The sequence below is a fragment of the Buteo buteo genome, chromosome 3, assembly GCF_964188355.1.
Source record: "Buteo buteo chromosome 3, bButBut1.hap1.1, whole genome shotgun sequence".
Classification (NCBI taxonomy): Eukaryota; Metazoa; Chordata; class Aves; order Accipitriformes; family Accipitridae; genus Buteo; species Buteo buteo.
In genome coordinates, this window is record NC_134173.1 from 9,774,161 (window position 1) to 9,794,857 (window position 20,697).

General features: G+C 40.5%; 1 protein-coding gene across 1 annotated transcript in view; it reads right to left on the bottom strand.

The window, feature by feature from the left end:
* The window catches only part of AHRR (aryl hydrocarbon receptor repressor), a 68,330-nt gene that overhangs the window by 22,162 nt on the left and 25,471 nt on the right, over nt 1-20,697 (bottom strand). Inside the window, exon 3 of the mRNA XM_075022784.1 lies at nt 5,481-5,581. Within this exon, the coding sequence (XP_074878885.1) occupies nt 5,481-5,581 (101 nt within the window). The remainder of the gene's footprint in view (nt 1-5,480; nt 5,582-20,697) is intronic.

Here is a 20,697-nt window from a genome sequence, read left to right on the forward strand (position 1 = left end):
CTGGATTTTAGAAATATGCCTATTTACAAAGAAAAAAAAAAGGGACCGGGGCCTCTGAAATGTTCCTTTGTGTTTTGCCTGCGCCTGGCAAGAAGAAAGTGAATGTACGCATGTGATAAAATGGCAAGTTACTCCTGACCCCATTTATGGCTTTTTTTTTCATGGATAAATTCTCTGTAAGTCATCCCAAGTGACTAATGTCAGCTTAAATCATGTCATCTGAATTACTGGGAGAAGGTTCACGTTTGAAAACAAAGGAAAGCAAAAGGGTTGTTTGGGTAACTTAAAAGTTGTATTAACTGGAAAAGAAAATGCACTGAGACTATGGGCTTTTTATGAGAACTTCCTATTTTGACGGCCCCATTTTAAACCAATAGATTAAAAGGTGAAGCACTGTATCATCATCTAACAGGATTTACTTTAGAAGGACTGGGCTAAAAGAGTCAGCACTCTTGGAAGCCTAAAAGGAATTCAAGACCAGAATAAATCAAAAAGTCTCTCTCTACCAGTTTTTGATTTCTGAAGTCCGTGCCTTGGTCATAGCTCCATATAACAACCATGCATTTTTGTCTGACTCCTAATTTTCCTTCTCAAGTTTAAATTAAAAAATAACAGGAAGAGTAAAATCTCTTGCTCTCAGACTGAAATTCAAACTGCAGTACCTTTTTCAAGAGCACGGTTTTATCAAGTACTGATTACATAAATCAGAGTGGAAGGAGGAAGTGGAATTACACTAACAAGTTTAAAAAAATTACAGGAAACCAAGTGGGAAAAGGGTTTCCTATGTTATTTCCTTATGCAGAGTGAAGAACAGCACCAATAGGATGTTTTCTAATGTATCATTTTCCAACTCCCTTGGATGAAACTTGAACTCTAGTTCAAGCTGTTAGTAGAGGCCACCTGGAAATACCTTTCAGTGCCAAAATGTGCACATACACCTCTCTATTCAAACTAACTCCCAGAAAGCTTATTATTTGCAGCCACTTTTAAGGTAATGACATAATGTTAAATAATATGCTTCAAGCTTGCATTGTATCAAATCCTGAGTCCTTTACTTAGATAAAAAGTCTGACTTTCATTGTGTGTTTTTAAGAAGACTTGGGCTCTATTTGGTATTAAAGCTAATGAAAAAAAGCCTCACTGACTTCAGTGGGAACTACAAAGCAAGAACCTAAATTTCCTATTCACAATAGTGCTCAAACCTGTGATATGGAATAAAGAAATAATGTATCAAGGACTTGTCTGCGTGATAAAGTGCTTGTTCTGTGTGATAAAGTGCCTATACCTGATTATGCTAACAATTTGCACCAACAGTCAATTCTAACCACTAATGCTGCTGGTTCAGTAGCTAGATACCAGAATTGCCTCACTGGTCATGTTACTTACAAACCAAATCAGCAAAATTCATCTGCTAAGTGGTAGAGCAAACGCATGCCTACAAAACATGGAAGCTCAGTTTGAAAAATCCAACTTTAGATGATTAGGTAATTAATGTAATGAAGCTAAGATCGTTGTTACCAGTGGAGAATTATAAGGGCTGCACCACCCAAAACTAGCTTTCACTGTTTTTCTCTACTTCTGAAGATAGACATGATTTCGAAGAAGTTTTTTTGGTGTTTTTTTTTTAATAAAAGATCATATGTCTGTGATTTTAAGATTATTTTTTTAAGATGCCAGGCATCTGACACTTTGTCTAAAAATTTAAATAGGCAAGTGGTAAGACTGTCCAGAACCCTCTGTAGAGCGTTCCTACCCTTGAGCAGATCAACGCTCCTGCCCAACTTGGTGTTGTCTGCAGACTTACTGAGGGTGCACTCGATCCCCTCATCCAGATCATTGATAAAGATATTAAACAGAGTGTAGAGTGTCACTGAATAAGAAATACCAGGATAGTATGATGACTGGCATCTTTGGTGCAGCCATGAAGAAAAACATGAGACAAAACCACAGGAATGTGATTCTTGTGCCCTGAAACCTTAAGAGTAGAGGACTTGTGTGGAAATCTGTCTGTGAACTGGACAAAAGAGTGGCTTGGAACACCCTGAAAACAACATGGACCTTCCCTGGAAGAGTGTGAGCTGCTGGTAAGCACAGAAATGACAAAACAGGCCAGGTCTGGCCTTTATCAGTATTCATCAGCAAGATGGGGCATGACAGAACCAGGCAGTCTTATTCCATTAACATCTGTTTGGGAGCTGCCTGTATCACCCAGATTTCTTTTTAATTTTTGTGACATTTTGGATATAAAACACTATTTTCACACCTCAAAAGAATTATGTCCAGTACATCTGGAGACAGAGATACCATAAATCCTATGCTGCAGCCTACAACAGCAGAATAGAAGACCAACAGACATAACAAAGGAGGAAAGAAAGCCCATCAAGACATCTCCTTCAGCAGCAAGGGTTAAGGCAGAAATTTGAACATCCATGATTCTTCCATAACAAGCAGAGAAGCTGCAGGAGCAACTGTGAGGTGGTCAACAAAGTCCAAGTGACAATTTTAGCAGGGTGCTGCTTAGTATATGGATGATGATTACACAAGAAGCAGTGTCAGTGGTGATGATGGGGCCACTGTCTGACTCCATGTCATTGAGAAAACAAGCCCAGATTGGGCCTCCCTCTTGACAACGGACATTTAATTCTTCCAATAGGGTAGTATAACACATGAAAAGTACACATGCATTTGGGATGAGGAGTTACCTGCACAACAGTGTTGACTCTGAAGTCTGGACTTGAGACTGTGAGTGCAGCATAGCTGGGGGGAAGAGTAGGAGGTGGCTAACAGCCATGAGATGATTACTGTAATCAAGGCTATTGCCTAGATACCCACCAGTGATTCATTCTTATTTTTACAAGTCACCATTTTATTGTGTTTCTCCACCCCATCACCCCATAAATTCTATCTGGATTTATTGACTGCCAATACAATTTCTTTTCCCACTTTTCTGGTTACGGATTTGGCCCAGCATTCCTTAAGTATGCAGTAACAGGCTTCAGAAACTGAATGTGGCCTTTTTGTGCCAGAAAGCATATGGCACAAGGGTTGCAATACCACCTGTCTTGGAAAATATTTTGAAAGTGCAAAGTTAAAAGTCATTACTGAAGTCAAACTGTTGGAGTCTGAAGTCTCCAAGGAGAGCACAGATCATAAGAATGGGGTATAGTCAAAAAGACCATTAATAAAATTGGTCTTCGGTTCTTAAAGCTTTGTCTGTCTTCCCTCCAAAGGGAAACAAAGATGGCAAGAAAAGACTCTTATCCAGAAGAAGTGATCTTAAAACACTGGAAAAAATTATTTACTTAGATACCTGCTGTGCTCCACTAAAAAGTCTTTGATAAACTGGTATCATTGTTTATTCTGTTATTGCTGATGAAAGCTATTTGATTATAGCTGTAAAAAATCTCTATAAAATCTTAAATAAAAAACACATGTTGTGGCAGAGGCCTTTAGAAATAAAAATCATTTTAAACATAGTTTGAAGACAGCCTAATTCCATTGTTTTGTTTCAAGCTGAAAGGGGAAGCACTGCATTGTTCCAAGACTTGAAAGTCACAGATACGTTATTTACCAGTAATTAGGGTTCTTGTTTTTCCATATTTCTATCTACACATAGAGCACAGTGATCATATCTGCTAGGAAAAAAGAAATGCAGTTATCCCTGGTTTTCCATTAACATTGCACTCAGTGATAGTATTATTCACACATATTTTGGTGATTCAGATTATTCTGGTTTGTATTATATAAAGCATCTAGGAGAGGTTGCACAGTGCAAGGTGGTGTCACAAGAAGGGAAGTGGCTTTTGACAGCTGAAAAATATCTTTTGAGAGCCATTAAAGTGGCCAGATTCACAAGTCAATATACAAAGCACAGCAATCGCCAGCAAGACTATTTTCTTCTCCTTGGAAGGAATCACAAATGTGATTATTTAGTTAAAACTCCACAGTCCCTAACAACCAACATGGTGAATTTGGTTGAACAACAAAAAAAACCCACTTTTCTTCACATGCCATGGCCACTGAATGAGCATCTGAGCCAAACTCAGTCCCCAGGGAACATTCCTGGCAAGCCCTAAGGAAAATTCACTCTCTTATTCTAGGTCAGACATGCCCATAAATGAAGCATGGTGAATACATTCATATTAACATGGACTTAATAATCCAGTTAATGAACCACATTAAGTATGATCCAGGATAAAATATCTCCCATATAATCAAAAAGAATGTGACTCCTATATACCCTGAAGTAAGCAGACCATTAGCATATTCAGTAATATTAGTGTCTTGTAACCTACCTGAAATTATGTTATCAGTGTTCTCTCCGTGTGCTAGTAGCAGTAGAGCTACTGTTTGAAGATCCTTAACGATTATAGCTTGTGGGCATGTAATATACACCCAACAAAACATAAAGATAGGAGAGCCTCATTAAAAATTATATACTCACCATATTTATCACTTATTGTATGCCCTGTACTCCCTATTCATTGACAATGGAAATGATTGCAAATAATTCCTGATAGCCAAACATCTCATTTTGGCACTAGCCCTAACTAATCAGATGCCTCTGTATTACTTGCTTTGAAATACAAAATTAAAATCTTCTGAAGTATTAAGTGGAAGGAAAGCAGGGTGCCAGTTTCCGTTCTATAGACTTGAACTACTTATGATACTGGATCCCATGATAAAATGACTATTTTCTTTAACAGTATACAGCATTTATTTGCACGAGACCACTATTTAATTTACATTTATGTGTATGTCAGAACTGTCATTAAAACACAATTTTTATACCATTAATATTATCCTATCCAAAACAACTATACATATGTAGTCTTAATCACATAGGAATTTCCAAGGACCTCAGTGTATAAAAGGTATTATTACATCATGTGTTTGAAACGCAGATGTATCAGGGATGGACTGCTGTGCTCTAGCTGGTTCAGTAGTTTACAGCAGTATTAATTCTTCCTGCAGATTAATGGATCCAATTCTCAGTAACAGTATGGCCCCTTTATGCTGCTCTGCCAATATAAAGTCATCCAAAAGGGGATAAAAATGCATAGAACAAATAACTCCTGCACACACAGCTTCCCACAGAGCACAGAGTTGAGGAAGAAATATCCCAAAATAATCTCAACTCAATCAGAAACCAAGCAAGCTCATGTTGGCACCCTCAGAATATGGGCCAAGTAAAATAAACCTCTGCTATCACTCCAGTGAAAAAGAACTGTGAACTGGCCCACTGGAGTTCACTGCTAATTTCGAGGATGTAAGGTGCAAGGTACAATTGCCCAAACAGAGACTGACCCAGACTATCACGGCTGCCAGCTTTGGTCTTGCAAGAAGTGCTCACAAGTGTGATTCTTGAACGACTTACACCCAGACCGACCATTTGTTCGAAGTTGCCACAAAGCATTAACATGAATATATCATCAAACTGAGTAAATCAGAGCCAGAAAAGACAGCATTTTTTCACTCACTTCTAGTAGAAGTCCACCCTCTTGTACAGCAGTCTTGTTAGATATATTGTCTTCTTTTATTGTTTGGCCAACTTGCTTCTTAAAGTGCTTTTCTTGAATGGCTGTTGGAAAGAGTTATTATCAATTTAGAAATCATAATGATTAGGGCCGCTAGACTAAAATTCTTATTTAGGCACTTAACATGCATTGATTTAATTGGGAGTTACTGTCTTTGTGGTCTGGATGTCTGTTACTGACAACTTTCTTTTGCTGTGAGGGAGATAGATACATATTTGGCAGTCCAGATGTTTTTTATATGAAATATCTATCACATTTTTTATTGAACATATTTTTTCCATTAGTATACTCTACATAAAGCAACAACCAAAAGCCACAGGAAAGAAACAAAAGAAAGTTAGCAAGTTGTTTTGTTTATAAAAATATGTATTATGACAATATAAAGAAATGCCTATATAGCTCAGAAGACAAGGGACTGAAATAAGTTTCTTATTTTCAGTTCTGACCTTCTTGGCATCAGATTATTTTCTGTCTCACTTTACCCTATTCCTTTCTACGAGTCTGAGCCTGACTGCAAAATTCAAGAGAACATTTTTAAACTGTTTCATTTTTAAATAGAGGTTTAAAGTTTGTTTTTAGCAGGTCATTTACTACATGAAATTCATTAAAATCTCTCACTATAGATTAAAATTGTATGTATTTTTCCTAACAATATTGAAAAACTTCATGGGAGTCAAAACTGGTAAGTGCTCTTCCCACACATGGGTTTTCATTGCTTGATCTGAAATATCTTTAAATACTCAGATTAAAGTCTTCGTATCCATATATCCCACAGAAAAATCCCTGAAATACAATCCAGTTTCTGGGCATAATGAAAGAATTTCTGAGAAGGCTGACATCACTTGATACATTGGGCTTCTGCATCATCTAGGGAGTATGACAGGAACGTGTCTTTATCATTTGGTCAGTAAAAATTAAGGAGTCAGCTTCACTCCTACTGCCCCATTCCAGAGATGGTGTCATACAAATATCCCAGTAGCAAACAGATTCAGTTTTCTGTTTGCTCTCCTTGCCACAGAGAGAATGAGAGAGGAGAGCATACCAGTGAGATTAGCTGGGACATTTGATACACGTTGTCCCTTCCAGCTAAAGGAGAGCTGGACCAGCCACACCCAGAGATTGTTAATAATCCAAAAACGGAAGGGTTGAGACGGACAGGAATGGTTTACACCAAATCAGAATAAGAAGAGGAGACAGCCAGCAAGCCTCTGATGCTCCTGAGCTTGTTGCTAAAAGACGTGACAATGGGATTTAAATTTTTAGTGAGATACCAAATTAAGAAAAAGGTCTACATTTTTAAATGTCTTGAATAATTGTTGCAAATGACCAAGGATATGATCTAAATGGAGTCACTTCCTTTCCAAAGAGCTGCACAAGAGCCCGTTATCAATTTAACAGCCTAGTGAGGGACTGTTGCAAGATAGATCAGCATTTTACAACAGATGATGGCAATGCAGAACCACACTGACTGAATATTCGTGATGTTTTTTAGCTTACATTGTAAATATTTGCTGCCAGTGATAATGTCGGTCATTACCCCAAAGCAATAATCTCAAATGTATAATTAGATGTAATAAATCCCTCCCCTGGGCATGGGAAAACACATCAGGAAAATCCCAAGCTGCCTGAAACAGATCCCTACCCATGTTTTCCAGCCAAAACTATTTTGTGATTTCAGACTGGTAAGCTAGGCTGCTATGAACGGCATATACAGATTCTTCAATCTGCATTTTCATTTTGGTATACCTTTTGAACTAATTGGAAAAGGTTGCTTTTTCCCCCCCCGATCAGCCAAGCCTTCTGCTACGCCTCTCCATAAGAACAGACATGTGGACACTCATGACAACAATTTTTAAAACCCCAGCCCCTATTCCAATGGCCTCTTCCAGAGTTTTCCCCCTCAGAAAAGTTGTTTTTGTAATTACTGACACGGTGGTTTGCAGTCTTTGTGCAGGTTAAAGGACAGACAGGGAGGGGTGAGAGGAAACGAAGGTTTATTTTTTTGATGCGCTCTTTTGGCGTTATGAAAATTCCATCAGTTCGAACTTCATCGTTAGTGGAAACTATTATTTTACCCGACTGAGCAGGCCAGAGCTCCCTGCCTGTTTGTTAGCCTTCAGGCTCACACAAACACAGCAGCAGAAGCACAAGAGATGTTTGTTCCGCAGCTCGCCTGGCTACTATAAATTCCATCTCCAAATGGAAAGTATTTTAATGTTATTTTGCCGGCTAGAGTTACCCATATGTTAGGCCACACACATCCATTTCATAACATAACCTACTCCCTGGCCTGGACTGCAAGGAGACCCATTGCACCATCAAAAATGAATGACACCGCTCGCGCCAAGAAGCAAGAGCTCCTCAGAGACAGGGACATTCGTTCCCCGCACCTGAAGCAGCAGAGCCGTCGCTCACTGTTCACTCTTGTTCTGCCTCCCTGTGCTGGAAATACTCGATTTATCCACCCAGGGCTTGGCTGGTACCGCAGTGACAGCTCAGAAGAGATACTACTGCTAGTGATAGCCTGTCACCTGCAGAAAGCAGAGCAAGAGAGGCAGAAAACCACGTAGATCCCCAAAATGAATGAGGAGGAGGAAAAGCAAGACCTGACAGGTGGAGGAGGGAAAATTGCAAGATGTTATCTGACTAGGCAGAAAAACAGGGAAAAGAAAACAGAGCAGCCTAACAATACGCATGTCCCCACCAAGAATGAAGAGGGAGAACTGAATATAAGTAAGAGTATTGGTTATGACGGATGGCTTGATAGCAAAGGCCCGGATGCCAAGACAGCTGTGATCAAGCTTAGACATTACATAAAATGGTGGCCCTCTGGAGCAACGGTGAAGCCTCCGATGACAAAAACAAATGAAAGATGGGAGAATGCCGGAGTACTGTCTCTAGTAGGCAGGGAGGAGCAAACTGTGGAAAGACAAAAAATAACAAACAGCAAAAGGATGACTCAGTGACCTGAGGGGAAAACTGGCTGCTGGAGTTCCCATATATCAAGAATGGGGCAAGAAAAAAACTGATATTGCAGACAGTCTCATGAATGCTGCTGGCTGTAAAAAAAATGGAAAGTTTTAGCTTTATGGAGCCTTGGACTGCTTTCTATGGGAGAGGCAACTCTTTAGACTAGATTGTCAGCAATTCAGCGTAGAGCGCTCACCTATTAGGTTCAAAACTGGCAAACTGAAGAGATGGGAAGCAGGAACAACAGTGACCTTTTTCTGAGCACAACTTATCTAGCCTGCACTTCCAGAACACGAAATAAAACAGAAGATGGAGCTGTTCTGCCAAAGAATATGAATGAGCATATTGATACCATAGGGTGATAAATACAAGATATACGTGTACCAGGGCTGACAGTTTTGCAAGGTCAAGTGATCTAGTGAGCATGGTGCAATCCCAGGCAACATTAAAAGCCCACAAGTTTGGAAATGCTCGGTCCTACAGAAGGACAACACTGTGTAAGTATACAGGGCAGGGGAGGAAGGAGGCTAGGAGGAGGAAGAGGAGGGAGACAAAATGAAGAAAAATGGCCAATGCGATTTCCTGAAAGAAAGGTCAAAGCTCTGAGAACATTGTTCCAATGTCTGATCTGAAAGCGTTGAAAGGAGTGGAAACCAAAACATAATGTAGAGTTAGAAATGACAGTTAATTAATGAAGAAAAAAGTCCACAAAAGGGATGATAAGTTTGGCTGAAGGAGTATGGGACTGTCTCAGACTGTGCTGCTGAGCCTTTCACAGCTGCACTGTCTCTCCCCAGAACACTGTAAAAAACTGAGATCTCTTTTGAGCCTCCAGCTCTGATACGAGCATCGCTATCTGCATTTGCAAACCCCTTGGCTTGAAAACCAAATCTGGAATATTGTAAAGAAGAGAAAAGCTGCCTGACACTTTAAAGTCTATAGAAGCATTTTGAAACCAGCCGTTCCCTTTCCCCCAGAAATAACAGAACATTTATTCATTTCAGAATACTCTTTAGTTCAGAGGGATGGAAATTTCAGGACTCTCATAAAACCATACTTTTTAAACCGATGGGATTACATTCTCCACAGTGTTTCTGTACCTCTTCCCGCACAAGCACAACCTTCTTTCTTCAGAAAATAATTAGCAAAATTACCTGCCAAGCTAAGCTCTGTAACAAACTGAAGTGCGGTCAAACTGTACCCCAGCCGCCCCATGGGCCTTGCACTGCTGAGGCTACCTGCATCAAGCAACAGCACAGGCGAGAAATGAGCAGTGAAGGGATGCTGTTTCTTATCTGATTCATTTGAGGCGTAAGAAGGGGACAGTACTGTCTTCTTCAGATTCAGTATGATGCAGGCGTATCAGTTTCAACCCTTTTTACAGGGAGTACCTGTGAGACCATTTCTCTCCAGTGAGAGCCAGGGGATAAATTGTTTCTTAAAATGGGCAGATGAAAATACCCAAAACTAGCTTGCAGGTTCAGAGAGACTGCTTTATGCATACAAGTCTTACTTTTGGTAACTGTTACTTGAAAGGAAGTGAAAACAGGGTCTTTCTTCCTGGATCTTCTAGCTGCAGGAAGAATCAGCTATGCATGTTACCCTGAATGCTAAGAAAACAAAACAAAACAAAACAACTAGGAAACACTTGGTATGAGCAATTCTGCTTAACGAACATACAGCCATGAACTGAAATGGTCTGTTTCCTCTTGCTGCATTACAGAGAACACCGAGTGACACTAAGGACAGGGGTCATTAGATGTACACTAAAATTAAACAATATACAACATAAAGAACAGCTATTATACATTGCCAAACAGTATCAAAGGGACGTTTGCACTCTGACATGCCACAACATACAGGTTGCACAAACGCTTCGGGAAAGAAATCGGCACCAAAATGCAGCCTCTGAATAAAAGATGTGTGGTGCTCAGTCCCGTTGCGGAGGCTACCAGAACGCCAGATGAAATTATGCTAGCAATAATGCAAAGTTTTTCTTCCCAACTTAGCGGTTTTCTCAGTCTGCTTCTTCTTAAGAGATGCTTTGAAATCTGACTGCCCTTTGAAGTTTCTCGAGTACAGTATGACATTTATTTAAGGTACAAACCGAACTGTTTGCTTTCCAGATCCCGTCCCCTCTGCCTTTCAGAACCACTTCTCCCCTTTTCCCAGTGAGCCTCATCCATTTTCCCCCCAGCGCTCAAGAGGGGCATCAAAGAGATGCCACCGCCCGGCAGCCCTCCTCGCCCCGCCGCCCTTGCCCGGAGCTGGTGGGACCACCTCTCTCCCCTGAGACCCCATCCTGTGCCCCCCTTCCCCGGTCCAGAGGAGCCCTTTTGAAGGGGGAGTGAGGGGGAGGAGAAGTCCCTGCTGCGGAGGAGGCAGACTGCTGACTAACCCCAGCCCTGCTGTCACGCAAACCTCGCCGCCTGTCAATCTCCCGGCGGCTCTGACAGGGGCCTGGCGCCCGTTCAAACCCTTGCGTGCGAGCAGACGAGCCGCATTACCCTATGAAGTATTTCATAATAACAACAGCTGTTAAATATTGATGACTCCTGGCAAGCGCTGAATGCTTTTCGAGAAGGTTAAGCCTTCGTGTAATGGAACCTAATTCCTCATTATATACTGTATCAGATATCTGGAAGTTGCCTAAAAAAAGCAAAGGGGCTTAAAGGAGAGGATCAGAAAATAACTCTCGTGCAGCAGGGAGAGGGGAGAAAACCCACAGTGCGAGAGGTGAGGAGTGTTTCCCGAAGTCAAATCCTTCTGCAAACAGTAAAAAATGCTGCTGGAGAGATCATCAAAACGGTTGGTTTTGCTATATTCCACTGGACACTTTTGAGTTTTTAGAAATTATTGCAGATGAGATAAACTTTCTAAAACAGTGATCCGGCTGCCACTGCTGTCTATCTGTGTAAGAGTGCACATGGAAATTATTTCTACAGAAAAACAGAAAAGAGGGAGAAAGCTCTCATTCCTATAGCTTTTCTACATCAGCCCTGAGAGATCTGGCTCATTAGAAGATTTAGTGGTGATCAGACATGATATTAAGGATGAGGTCTCAGAGAGGGTTTCCAGCAAGTGAGAAAGGCAGAAGGGTGAGCCTTTTGCCTTGCGCAAGTCCTGATACACTGTCCTCCAGTTCCCAGAATAAATCCCCCCTCTTCCTCACGCTGCCCTCTAAAATCCATCAGTCCTGTCTTCTCCCTCTTGACCTAACTGTTGAGCAAGGTTGCGTCAGGAAGGGAATCAGTTCAGGGTAGGAGGTCACGATGGACAGACTGCGTCTTTGGGACGGAGCTGGCTTGATGCCAGGGCAGGCAGCACGGGGGGGTGCAGCAAAAAAGGCAGCATTGGAGTCAGGGTGCGGATGAGAGAGAAGAAACGCAAACTGAGAATATCTTGGGGTGGCAGCAAAATCAGGGTATTTTTTTCTTGCGTGTGAGAAAGAGGTCTGTGTGCCTTTAGGCAATACAATTTAGATGAGGCAAGCTGAGAAGCTGAAAACAATTACCTGCTCATGTTCAGTTGTGCTGTGGTACAAGGAGTTCTGTGAAGCTTTAGGAAAGTATTTTACCTGCGGGGAACCCAGGCCTATTCACTGAGTTGGGATAGGGAATCACAGAAACTTAGGAAGTTGTAGGTTGGAAGGGACCTTTGAAGGTCAACTGGTCTACCCTGCCCCGATCAAAACAGAGCTAACTTCAGTTAGGCAGGTTGCTCAGGGTTTTTGTCGAGTAACTCCAGCAATGGACATTTCACATTCCCTCCAGGAAAACTTTCATTGTTTAGTTACAAACAGGATTGACTTTTTAAGGTAAGAGCAACTGACTCACAAGAAACCATACTTGTATGTCTTGTTTTTATGTAGTCTGGGACTGTAACATCTCCCTTATCCCATAACTTCTGAGGGATCACAGATCCAAAGGAAAGCTGTGCCTCCATGTGAAGATGAATTGTGTGCTAACTATACAAGCAACAGACTCAAAAGAACTTGTCTAGAAAGCACATTTCCTCTCTGCAGCTTGGTGTTGCAACCTTTCTCTCTTCATATGACTCCACAGATGATGTCCCCAACACACAGCCCCACATTGCGCATGGGCAAAGAAGATAATTTAGGGATCTGTTTGCATCACTGTGAGTAAATATTTGAGTTATCAGTTAGTCTGGTAGACTATATTGGCTATAAGACTGCCAAAGACATACAGTCCTCCTAAATCATCCCAAGATATAAAACTTATTCCAAGTAATTGTCTTCCGTTTCATCTTCATAATTCCATTTGATTACCTATTACTTTAAATATGGTGATTTGATGATGGAAACCTACTGATTTACAGGTGCAGTGCTGGGGCCCTAATTTTATCCCCGTATTATTCCATTCTTAGTTTAATTAAGGTGTAATACATTAGCTTGCCTGAGTATGTATTTGCTTGCACGCCCTTTTGAATAAATCCATAAAAGGTAAATACAAATGGGTTATGCTGTCAAACTACAAAATGGATCACAAGCCTGGGTTATCAGCAGCCTTGAGTAAGAAATCTGCAAACCACTTAGTCTACTTTCAAATCAGTAGCCAGATCTCTCATGAAAATTACGATTCTTCCAACAAATTTCTTGCCCCTTAAGTCATGAGCTTGTAAATTACATGTCCGTTAATCAGAATCAAGATCTACAGCATAAGTTTAGTGTAGAAAAAAAAAAAAATTTAAAAGAACTATTCTGTATTTAGAAAGCTTGCTTAACATTGCTTAGTTCCAGAGTTAAGGACCTCAGAATATACAATCAATGTATTTTTATGTTTGTTTTACTCTAGTTTCCATTTTTCCACTGTACTACACTCTGCAACACTGCATATTAAGCCAATGTAGAGGGATTCAAACTTCACCAAACTAATCCACATGAGCCTTAAGTGTACTGCAGCGTGTTCTGACCTGCCACATCCTGATTGCTTGAGTGGGATCTCAGCAAATCCCACCGATCATAATATACATACATATTCAGAGGAATAGCATGGCAGGACACACTGATTCTAGGATCTATGGAGCAGATGGCCTATCAAAACAACTTGCAGACTTTCCAGTTCTTCCAAGTGTCCTTCATTATAGCTTGTTGTCTGAATAGCTGTTCATCTTTTCCCTTGTCCAGGTATTTTAAAGAATCTGTACAGGGAAAAATAAAATTTAGGTTCTCTATATCCTCTGAATTCCCAGCACTTTGTCTCTCTATGGTCCAAGAATGTAGTCGTCTTTTGATATGGCTCATATTATTTCCTTGTCCCAAGGCCATTTTTTTCACTGGTTTGATTCTCCCAATGAAAATAATACAACAATGGACGTTGGAGTCCACAGCAGAGGCAGCTGCCCTTTGAGGAGAGGCTAAAATAGCTGTGGCGGTTTACTGAGGAGAAAAGGATGAGAGGAGATGTAATAGAGGCTTACAAAATTGTAAAGGTAATGGATAAACTGAATGCAGAACTGCTGGTCACCCAACCCCACAATATGAGGACAGTGAAGTGCTCAATGACACCAGTACAAGAATGCTTTAAAGCAGATAAAAGAAAGCGATTTTGGAGATGAGAATACCAGACTAGATGGACCACTGGTGTGACACAGTAGTGTATTTCTTATGTTGTTACATTCTCACTGCAATGCCACGACCTTGTCCACAAAATTTGTTGCAGACAGAAAATAAACAACAGATGAACAAAAGCAGCATCTGTGACGCGAAACAAAGTATATCACAGAAGCGACAATAAGAAAAATCAGAACCTTATGAGAAAGCCTGTGTGTGACTAAATTTAAGCATATGATGAAAGACCAGCTTGTGACTAATCATTGCATCCAAAAAAAAAAAGTTTCTTTTATGATAAACAGCCTATTGAAATAAATTTGATTCTAAAATATTTTTCAGAAAAGTAAGTAATGACACCAAAATCCGTTTTTACTCAAAAGACAGCTAAGAGAAAAGCTATGTGTGTTCTTAAGTAAGCAACTACAGTCTACTGGAATCTTCCCCGCTTTAAAGAAGGAGACTGTAAGAATTGCATCTTACAGAAGAAATGCAGTGAGGTCTTGATAACAGACTTATCTTGAGAATATCAGAATATTTTTAGTCTTTATTGGCTGCAGAAGATGTGCACCATTTTATCCTCTTCAATTTAGATCTACAGCTTAGAACAGTTAGTAAATCAATCCCTGAAGAATAAAATCAAATCAAAGACCAAGCGTGAAAAGAAATGCAACTATGAAGGTGTACAAGAAAACATCTCTCCCCCTTCCTAATTAAATCAACCTGACAATCACTGACTTATGTGAGATTTGCATGGTATTTGCTTGCCTTTTTGGATTTGATAACCTCTTTTCCAGGCCTGTGTTTCAAACAGACTGTCTCCTGAGCTTCCACTCCTCAATTTCTACAGCTTTTATAACATTCTTGTCCCTTTATAATTTCATTTGCACCACTCTGCATGGAAAGACACAGGCTAAATTCATACCTGCTATCTCCAAGAGGGAATTTAAGTTAGTATCTCTTAGAAGAGAGTTGAAAGAGCATGTGTCAGTAGGCCAGTATATCACCCAAGAGACTGTTTAAAAATAGCCAAAGCACACGATCTGGAGAGGATAAAGGAAACCTTTAAGATGAAATAAACATTGCATCTAAAATATTCACGCTGAGACCTTAGTGCACAGGATGTGCATATGTTACCCAGAAAACCAAATCTGGCTTCATCAGTTTCAGAGTTAGAAATATCATAAGAGCAATTCCTTAATATCTGCTTTATGTAGCAGCCATACTGTATCTGATATTAAAGGCAAAGACACAGCCACATTTGCTTTCCAATGTACTTTAAATAAGCAAACACACTTGGCAGGGTGAACGTAAGAGTCTTCACCTTTGAGTCAGATGGATACCACAGCACACTGCTGCACAACCACCGATAAAAACACACACACCACTGAACATGGCACTCTCTTTCTAAGGCAGAGCTGCTTTGCTTTGGTCTTCTCTGCTGTCTGTGGAGACTGCCATGATGAGGTTGACTGTATGAAGAGCTGCCTTGAGACCTTTGGCTTTTCTACTTCAGGAAGTAAAAGAACATGCTGAGAGAAGACACAGGCAAAGGAAACATCGGGAACAGTATCTAAAAGTTTTAAAAAAAAGGATTCAGAACCAATTTTCAGGATAATTTTAAAACACTGAACTGTATTCCAGAACATTTTAGAATGCTGAAGAAAACCAGTAACATGAAAATCTTACCTAAAAACTCAGAATAAAGTACAAGCCAACAAAAGAAGTCAAAAATTGAACTGCCAGAAACCTAAATTGATAATGTTACTATCCCTGGATATGTTTAATGTGTTTTCATACACATTAATTTTTTAACGATGCATTTAAAGACTAGTCTGAAAAGCTATCCAAACAGATGGACCTTGCTCCCAACTGGAATCCCTTGTAAGTCAGAGGGCCTGCAGAGAAGACGTTATGGTTTGTCCAAAAATAAATTGCTTTGCAGAACAGGAACCTTCTGCAGAATTAGAAAATGCATGCACATGATGTGTTCAATTACTACAAGAACCTTCATTTTTCACTTCCTCACATTCCTTTTGCTTCGCCTTCTTTCACAGCCAGGTTCCATGCTCAGAAAAAGATCCCAGGCAGATCCTAGAGACCCTAAGCAGGCCAGCAGTGGGCTTACATGTTCTCTCCCCCTTAGCACTAGAGAAACTGAATTTTTAAAAAATGCCACAAACCCTAGGTCAACGACCAGAATTAGGACCTTCAAAATTTCTAAGCATAATGAAAAATGCTATCTTTAAAAAAGGCAGGAAGGGTAATATTTGAAACTTCTAAGAATGTAAATTGTGGCCCTGCTTTGATTTGCTTTTCAATTTTTAAAAGCAGAGACTACTTAGATATAGTGATAAGACTAAAAGGCGGCCACAGAGTTCTTATCAGACTTGTCCCATGTGAAGACAAGGAACAACCGAACAGTGTTCTGTATTTCAGAAACAAAGTTCTAGCTAATAAAATATAACCTTTTCTCCAGTTTCAACTCTTCTGTGTATGTGTCATTGACTTGAACAGGCAAGTCTGACTCCTGTGAAGGTGCCTGCTACCTTGACTCACAGCATGCTACCAAAGAAATAACAAGTACTCTTTATGGGATAAGGACAAGAATCTTGTCTCCCACTCATGAAACATATGGGAATGCAGCCTCAACTTTCAAGGCAATTACAGTTAATTACAGCTTTCATCAAGCGATCAATACTAGGTGAATAGTATATAGACAGAGAATTATGATACATAAATTACTTCTGGTGCTTCTTATTCTGTTAAGATCTTCTGGATGAAAACTGATAATTTCTTACCTACTGACTCATCAGATCTGTTTTACACTTATCGTGTGACACAAACATCAGTTTATATTGGTTTTGCATCAGTTATAATATGATCTTCATTGGATATACACTGTGACTTGCTGCCGGAGTCAGTCCAATAACCACTGAAACAAAACTTATTAGCACTATGCTAAGGAAAATATGAATAGGTTTAAGGCAGAAAATGAACATTGCAAATTGCAAAAAGCAAAAGCAAAGATGCTTTTGCACATATTCTTAAAAATTGTGAAAGTTAACTGGAGAAAATGTATACTCTAGATGCTACTTTGTTTTAATCCGAGTGTTTTTCAGAGGAATCATTAAAGTCTTAGTCTATGAACACTGCATCCAAAAGAGGAACATTTTTTCTCCTGCCGGGGCAGATTTGCAGGGAGGAGGCTCATTTCTGCCTTGCTGGTCTGGCAGGCAGCAGAGCTCTATTCCTCTGATCAAGAGATCACTTTCATAACCACTTTTCTGAGGTCACAAATGAGTCTGCTGCAGTCACGCAACCCCTCGCCTACCAGAGCTTACTATAACAACACAGGTTCACGGAAACCTTTTAAAGAGGCAGCCCATCCTTTCAACCCACGCAGATATGCATGGCACATGCATATTATCGTACGGGCTTCCCCCAAATATGTCACAGGACTACTTCATTTCAGTTCGAGCAGGGAAGAAATGTGTAGCTTGGAGTTTTATCTGGATGGAGTCATGTTGCCTGAGTAGAATTAAATAAAAGTTTAAGATAAATAGCTTTACAATTCTTTTAAACTATACTGGCACCTTTTTCAAATATGTATTCAGCCTGTTCCTTTTTATTATCTCAAAGGTCCGAGTCTGCCAACCATGTGCTACTGTGAATTATGCTAATTAAGATATTTAAAAGCCATGGTAAACAGTCAAAAAAACATTAGATGCGATATACAACAGATACGATTGCCCTGAATTAAACACTACCCTGCTGCAGTGTTAGAAACACCAACGATCCAGAAATGGTAGATCAGGAAACAGGCTTGCCATCAAAAATTTATTCTGAAGAAATGCCATGAAAATACAACGATACTAGTTAAAGCTTGTTTCTCAGACAGAAAAGCCTATATTCTATTTTAGCTGACCGTGTCCCACAAATGACCAACATACTAATCTGTTGTATGGATGTGCCTTGTAGGTGGTAACTGGAATGGCCTTTGGGTGATGGGGGGCAGGTGGGAATTTAAAGAAAAAAGTCAAAAATATTTTTCCTTTTACAGCAAGTCAACTCTACCCAATGAAGGGGGGGGTTGGCCTATTTTCACAAGCAGTTAGCGCTATGAAAGCAACCGTTGTTGTCCCGTCATGAATTATTTGCACTAATTACCTGAAATAAAGTTTTCAAAAGCTGTTAAATTACTTCGGAGCCTACAATTTAAAAAATTAAGTTGGATGTATTGCTCATTGCCGTTTTATGAGGATTAGTATGCAGACACTTTTCATTTAAAGGCAGCACAAACGGGCTTGCCCAAACCAGCTTTATAATCCAGCTTAAATAAGTAACAATAGCAATGAGGGCACAGCATTAAGCCTGTTGAGGACTCGCAGTGTAGGCCGAGATGACTCATTTGCACACCGTCCCGCAAGTTCATTGCTATTATTAGCCACGCTAGCCAGGTGAAAGCTCGTTCAGGTGCGCCCACACAGGCTACAGACAGGTTCAGGGACTCTAGAGATGCAGCCGTGGGTTGTGAAGTGCCCTTGGCTTCATCCACAGTGATATTCAGGCTTGGCCTTGACGTGTGTCTTCACCCAGCTAGAGCAGTGGGAGAGCTCCCCTCCCATCCGCACGGCAGTTTGCTGTTTACACAAAAGATGACCTCCCGGTCTAGCTTTGATACGAAACTAATGGCAGCCCAAAACCAGCCTCGTCTCTGCTCCAGGTCTCGCCTGTATTTATGGAGGGGAACGAGGCTGGAAACTGGATGTGGGATTGTGAGGTTCCTGCCGGTGGGCCTCACTGTCCGAGCCTGGTGCGCTCACGCGGTGGTTGGGAAGTCAGGGCAGCGAGGCGGGCTCAACCTCAGACGCCGAGCGTCACCCCAGTTTCTCAGCTCGGACAAAGTGCCGGTGGAGGTGATGAGAGAAGAGATGCTGATCTATAAAGGGAGGGTGTTGACAGCCTCCAGAGTGACCTCGAGGGTCACAGTACTGATGCAGACAAGGCTGCGGGCATTTCTGAAGATAGGCCATTGTTTCAAAGATTTCTGAAACTTCTGAAGACTTTGCCCTGAGTCTTATGTTACCGATTCGTGCCCATTGTGCCCGCTTACAACTTCCCATGGAAATGAAAAATATACAAGGTCAACTCCTGCCTAAACAAAGAGATGTGACTTTGTCTCTCTTTATGAAGTTTGGCTAAACCACAATAAGTTAATCTAAAGTGAAAGAGCGTTGGATACTAATGCCAGTATTTAATTAACACGGCAATTTTTCCTTTCTAGTTATGGAAAGAGACACATGAGAACACTGTTGTGCTACTTTACCTTTACAAACAAATTATACTGTTTTCTGGAGGCAGTTGATGAAAAAAATCATTGGTAACAGCAGGAATGAGTTTACATATGGGTATTTCAGAGTAAACAGCTGCTAGAATACTTGCTGCTCAGCTCTGTTCTGCACGGCAGTCTGGCCACAGAGCTGGTACCTAAAAAGTCTTCCCTTACTGAGAGTTCTTTTTATATTCCTTAGTATATGAAAATAAAATATTTGCAATCTTTTTTCAAGAATATGACCTCTTCTACTCAAAGACAGTGTGGTCAATTGTTCTAAGGAGATGCAAGAAGGCATCTAATACATGTGCCTAAGTGGCACTGGAACTGCAATTCTAGAGAAAGAATTGGCCAATAATTTAGTATAGTGAAATCAGGAGAAACAATGACCTCTGACATGCCAATTTCCAAACAATTACTGCAAGCTTTCCTCATTCCCTCCACAGCTCTAAAAACTTGCACCTGACAGTCAAAGATCTGTACACCACTTATATATAAGAGAACATGCAGACAGTAATTTGGATTAGCTGCAAATCTGCCTTCACGTTATTTTTTTTAGTCCTTTTGTGAAGTTTATTTAATTTGAAAATTACCCAGAGAAATGTAATCCAGCTCACTTACACTCCAACTAATAATCCAAAATCAAACGACTTCAGATTAGTGTAATATAAATCGTTATTTAATAAATAAATTGACTTTAAATAGCTACTAAGAGGTATTCTTTCATTAGAAATAAGTTTAAGTACTGTGAGAAATTACAGTAATTACAATCAAGCTTTAAGGATTTCTGAGTAACTCAGTTACAAAAATTATAGCAAGCATGCACAAAAAATAGCTGCTAGCCTCACCCTATTCCTGCTGCCCCAACATACTGTACATACTTGATGCTAAGCTACCTTTCTACCATGGCCCAGTGCGTTCCAGCCAGTTATTGTCTGGAAGTGGAGGAAAAAATTGTTCTGTTATTGCAACGTAAATGAAGTTCTAACTTGGCCAGGACTGCTGTAGCATGCCTGCCACCGTCCAAGTAGAAGGCAGATTAAAGAGGACAGCAAGTAGTGCAGCTGCAGAAATTAGTTTAAAGCGAGTTGTTGTGACTGAGCCTTCTGCACGTGGTGGTCCATACAACCTGTCCTAGCACGGCATAGCCTTTGCCTGACGGGCAGGACAAGAAAAGGAGCTGGAGTGCCTAACCGTAGTACCCCAGCCAAGGCAACGCAGCAGGGAGTCGATGGAGTCAAGGCAGGACGGGGCAGGCTGGGAACGGGGCAGCTGGAACATTCTTA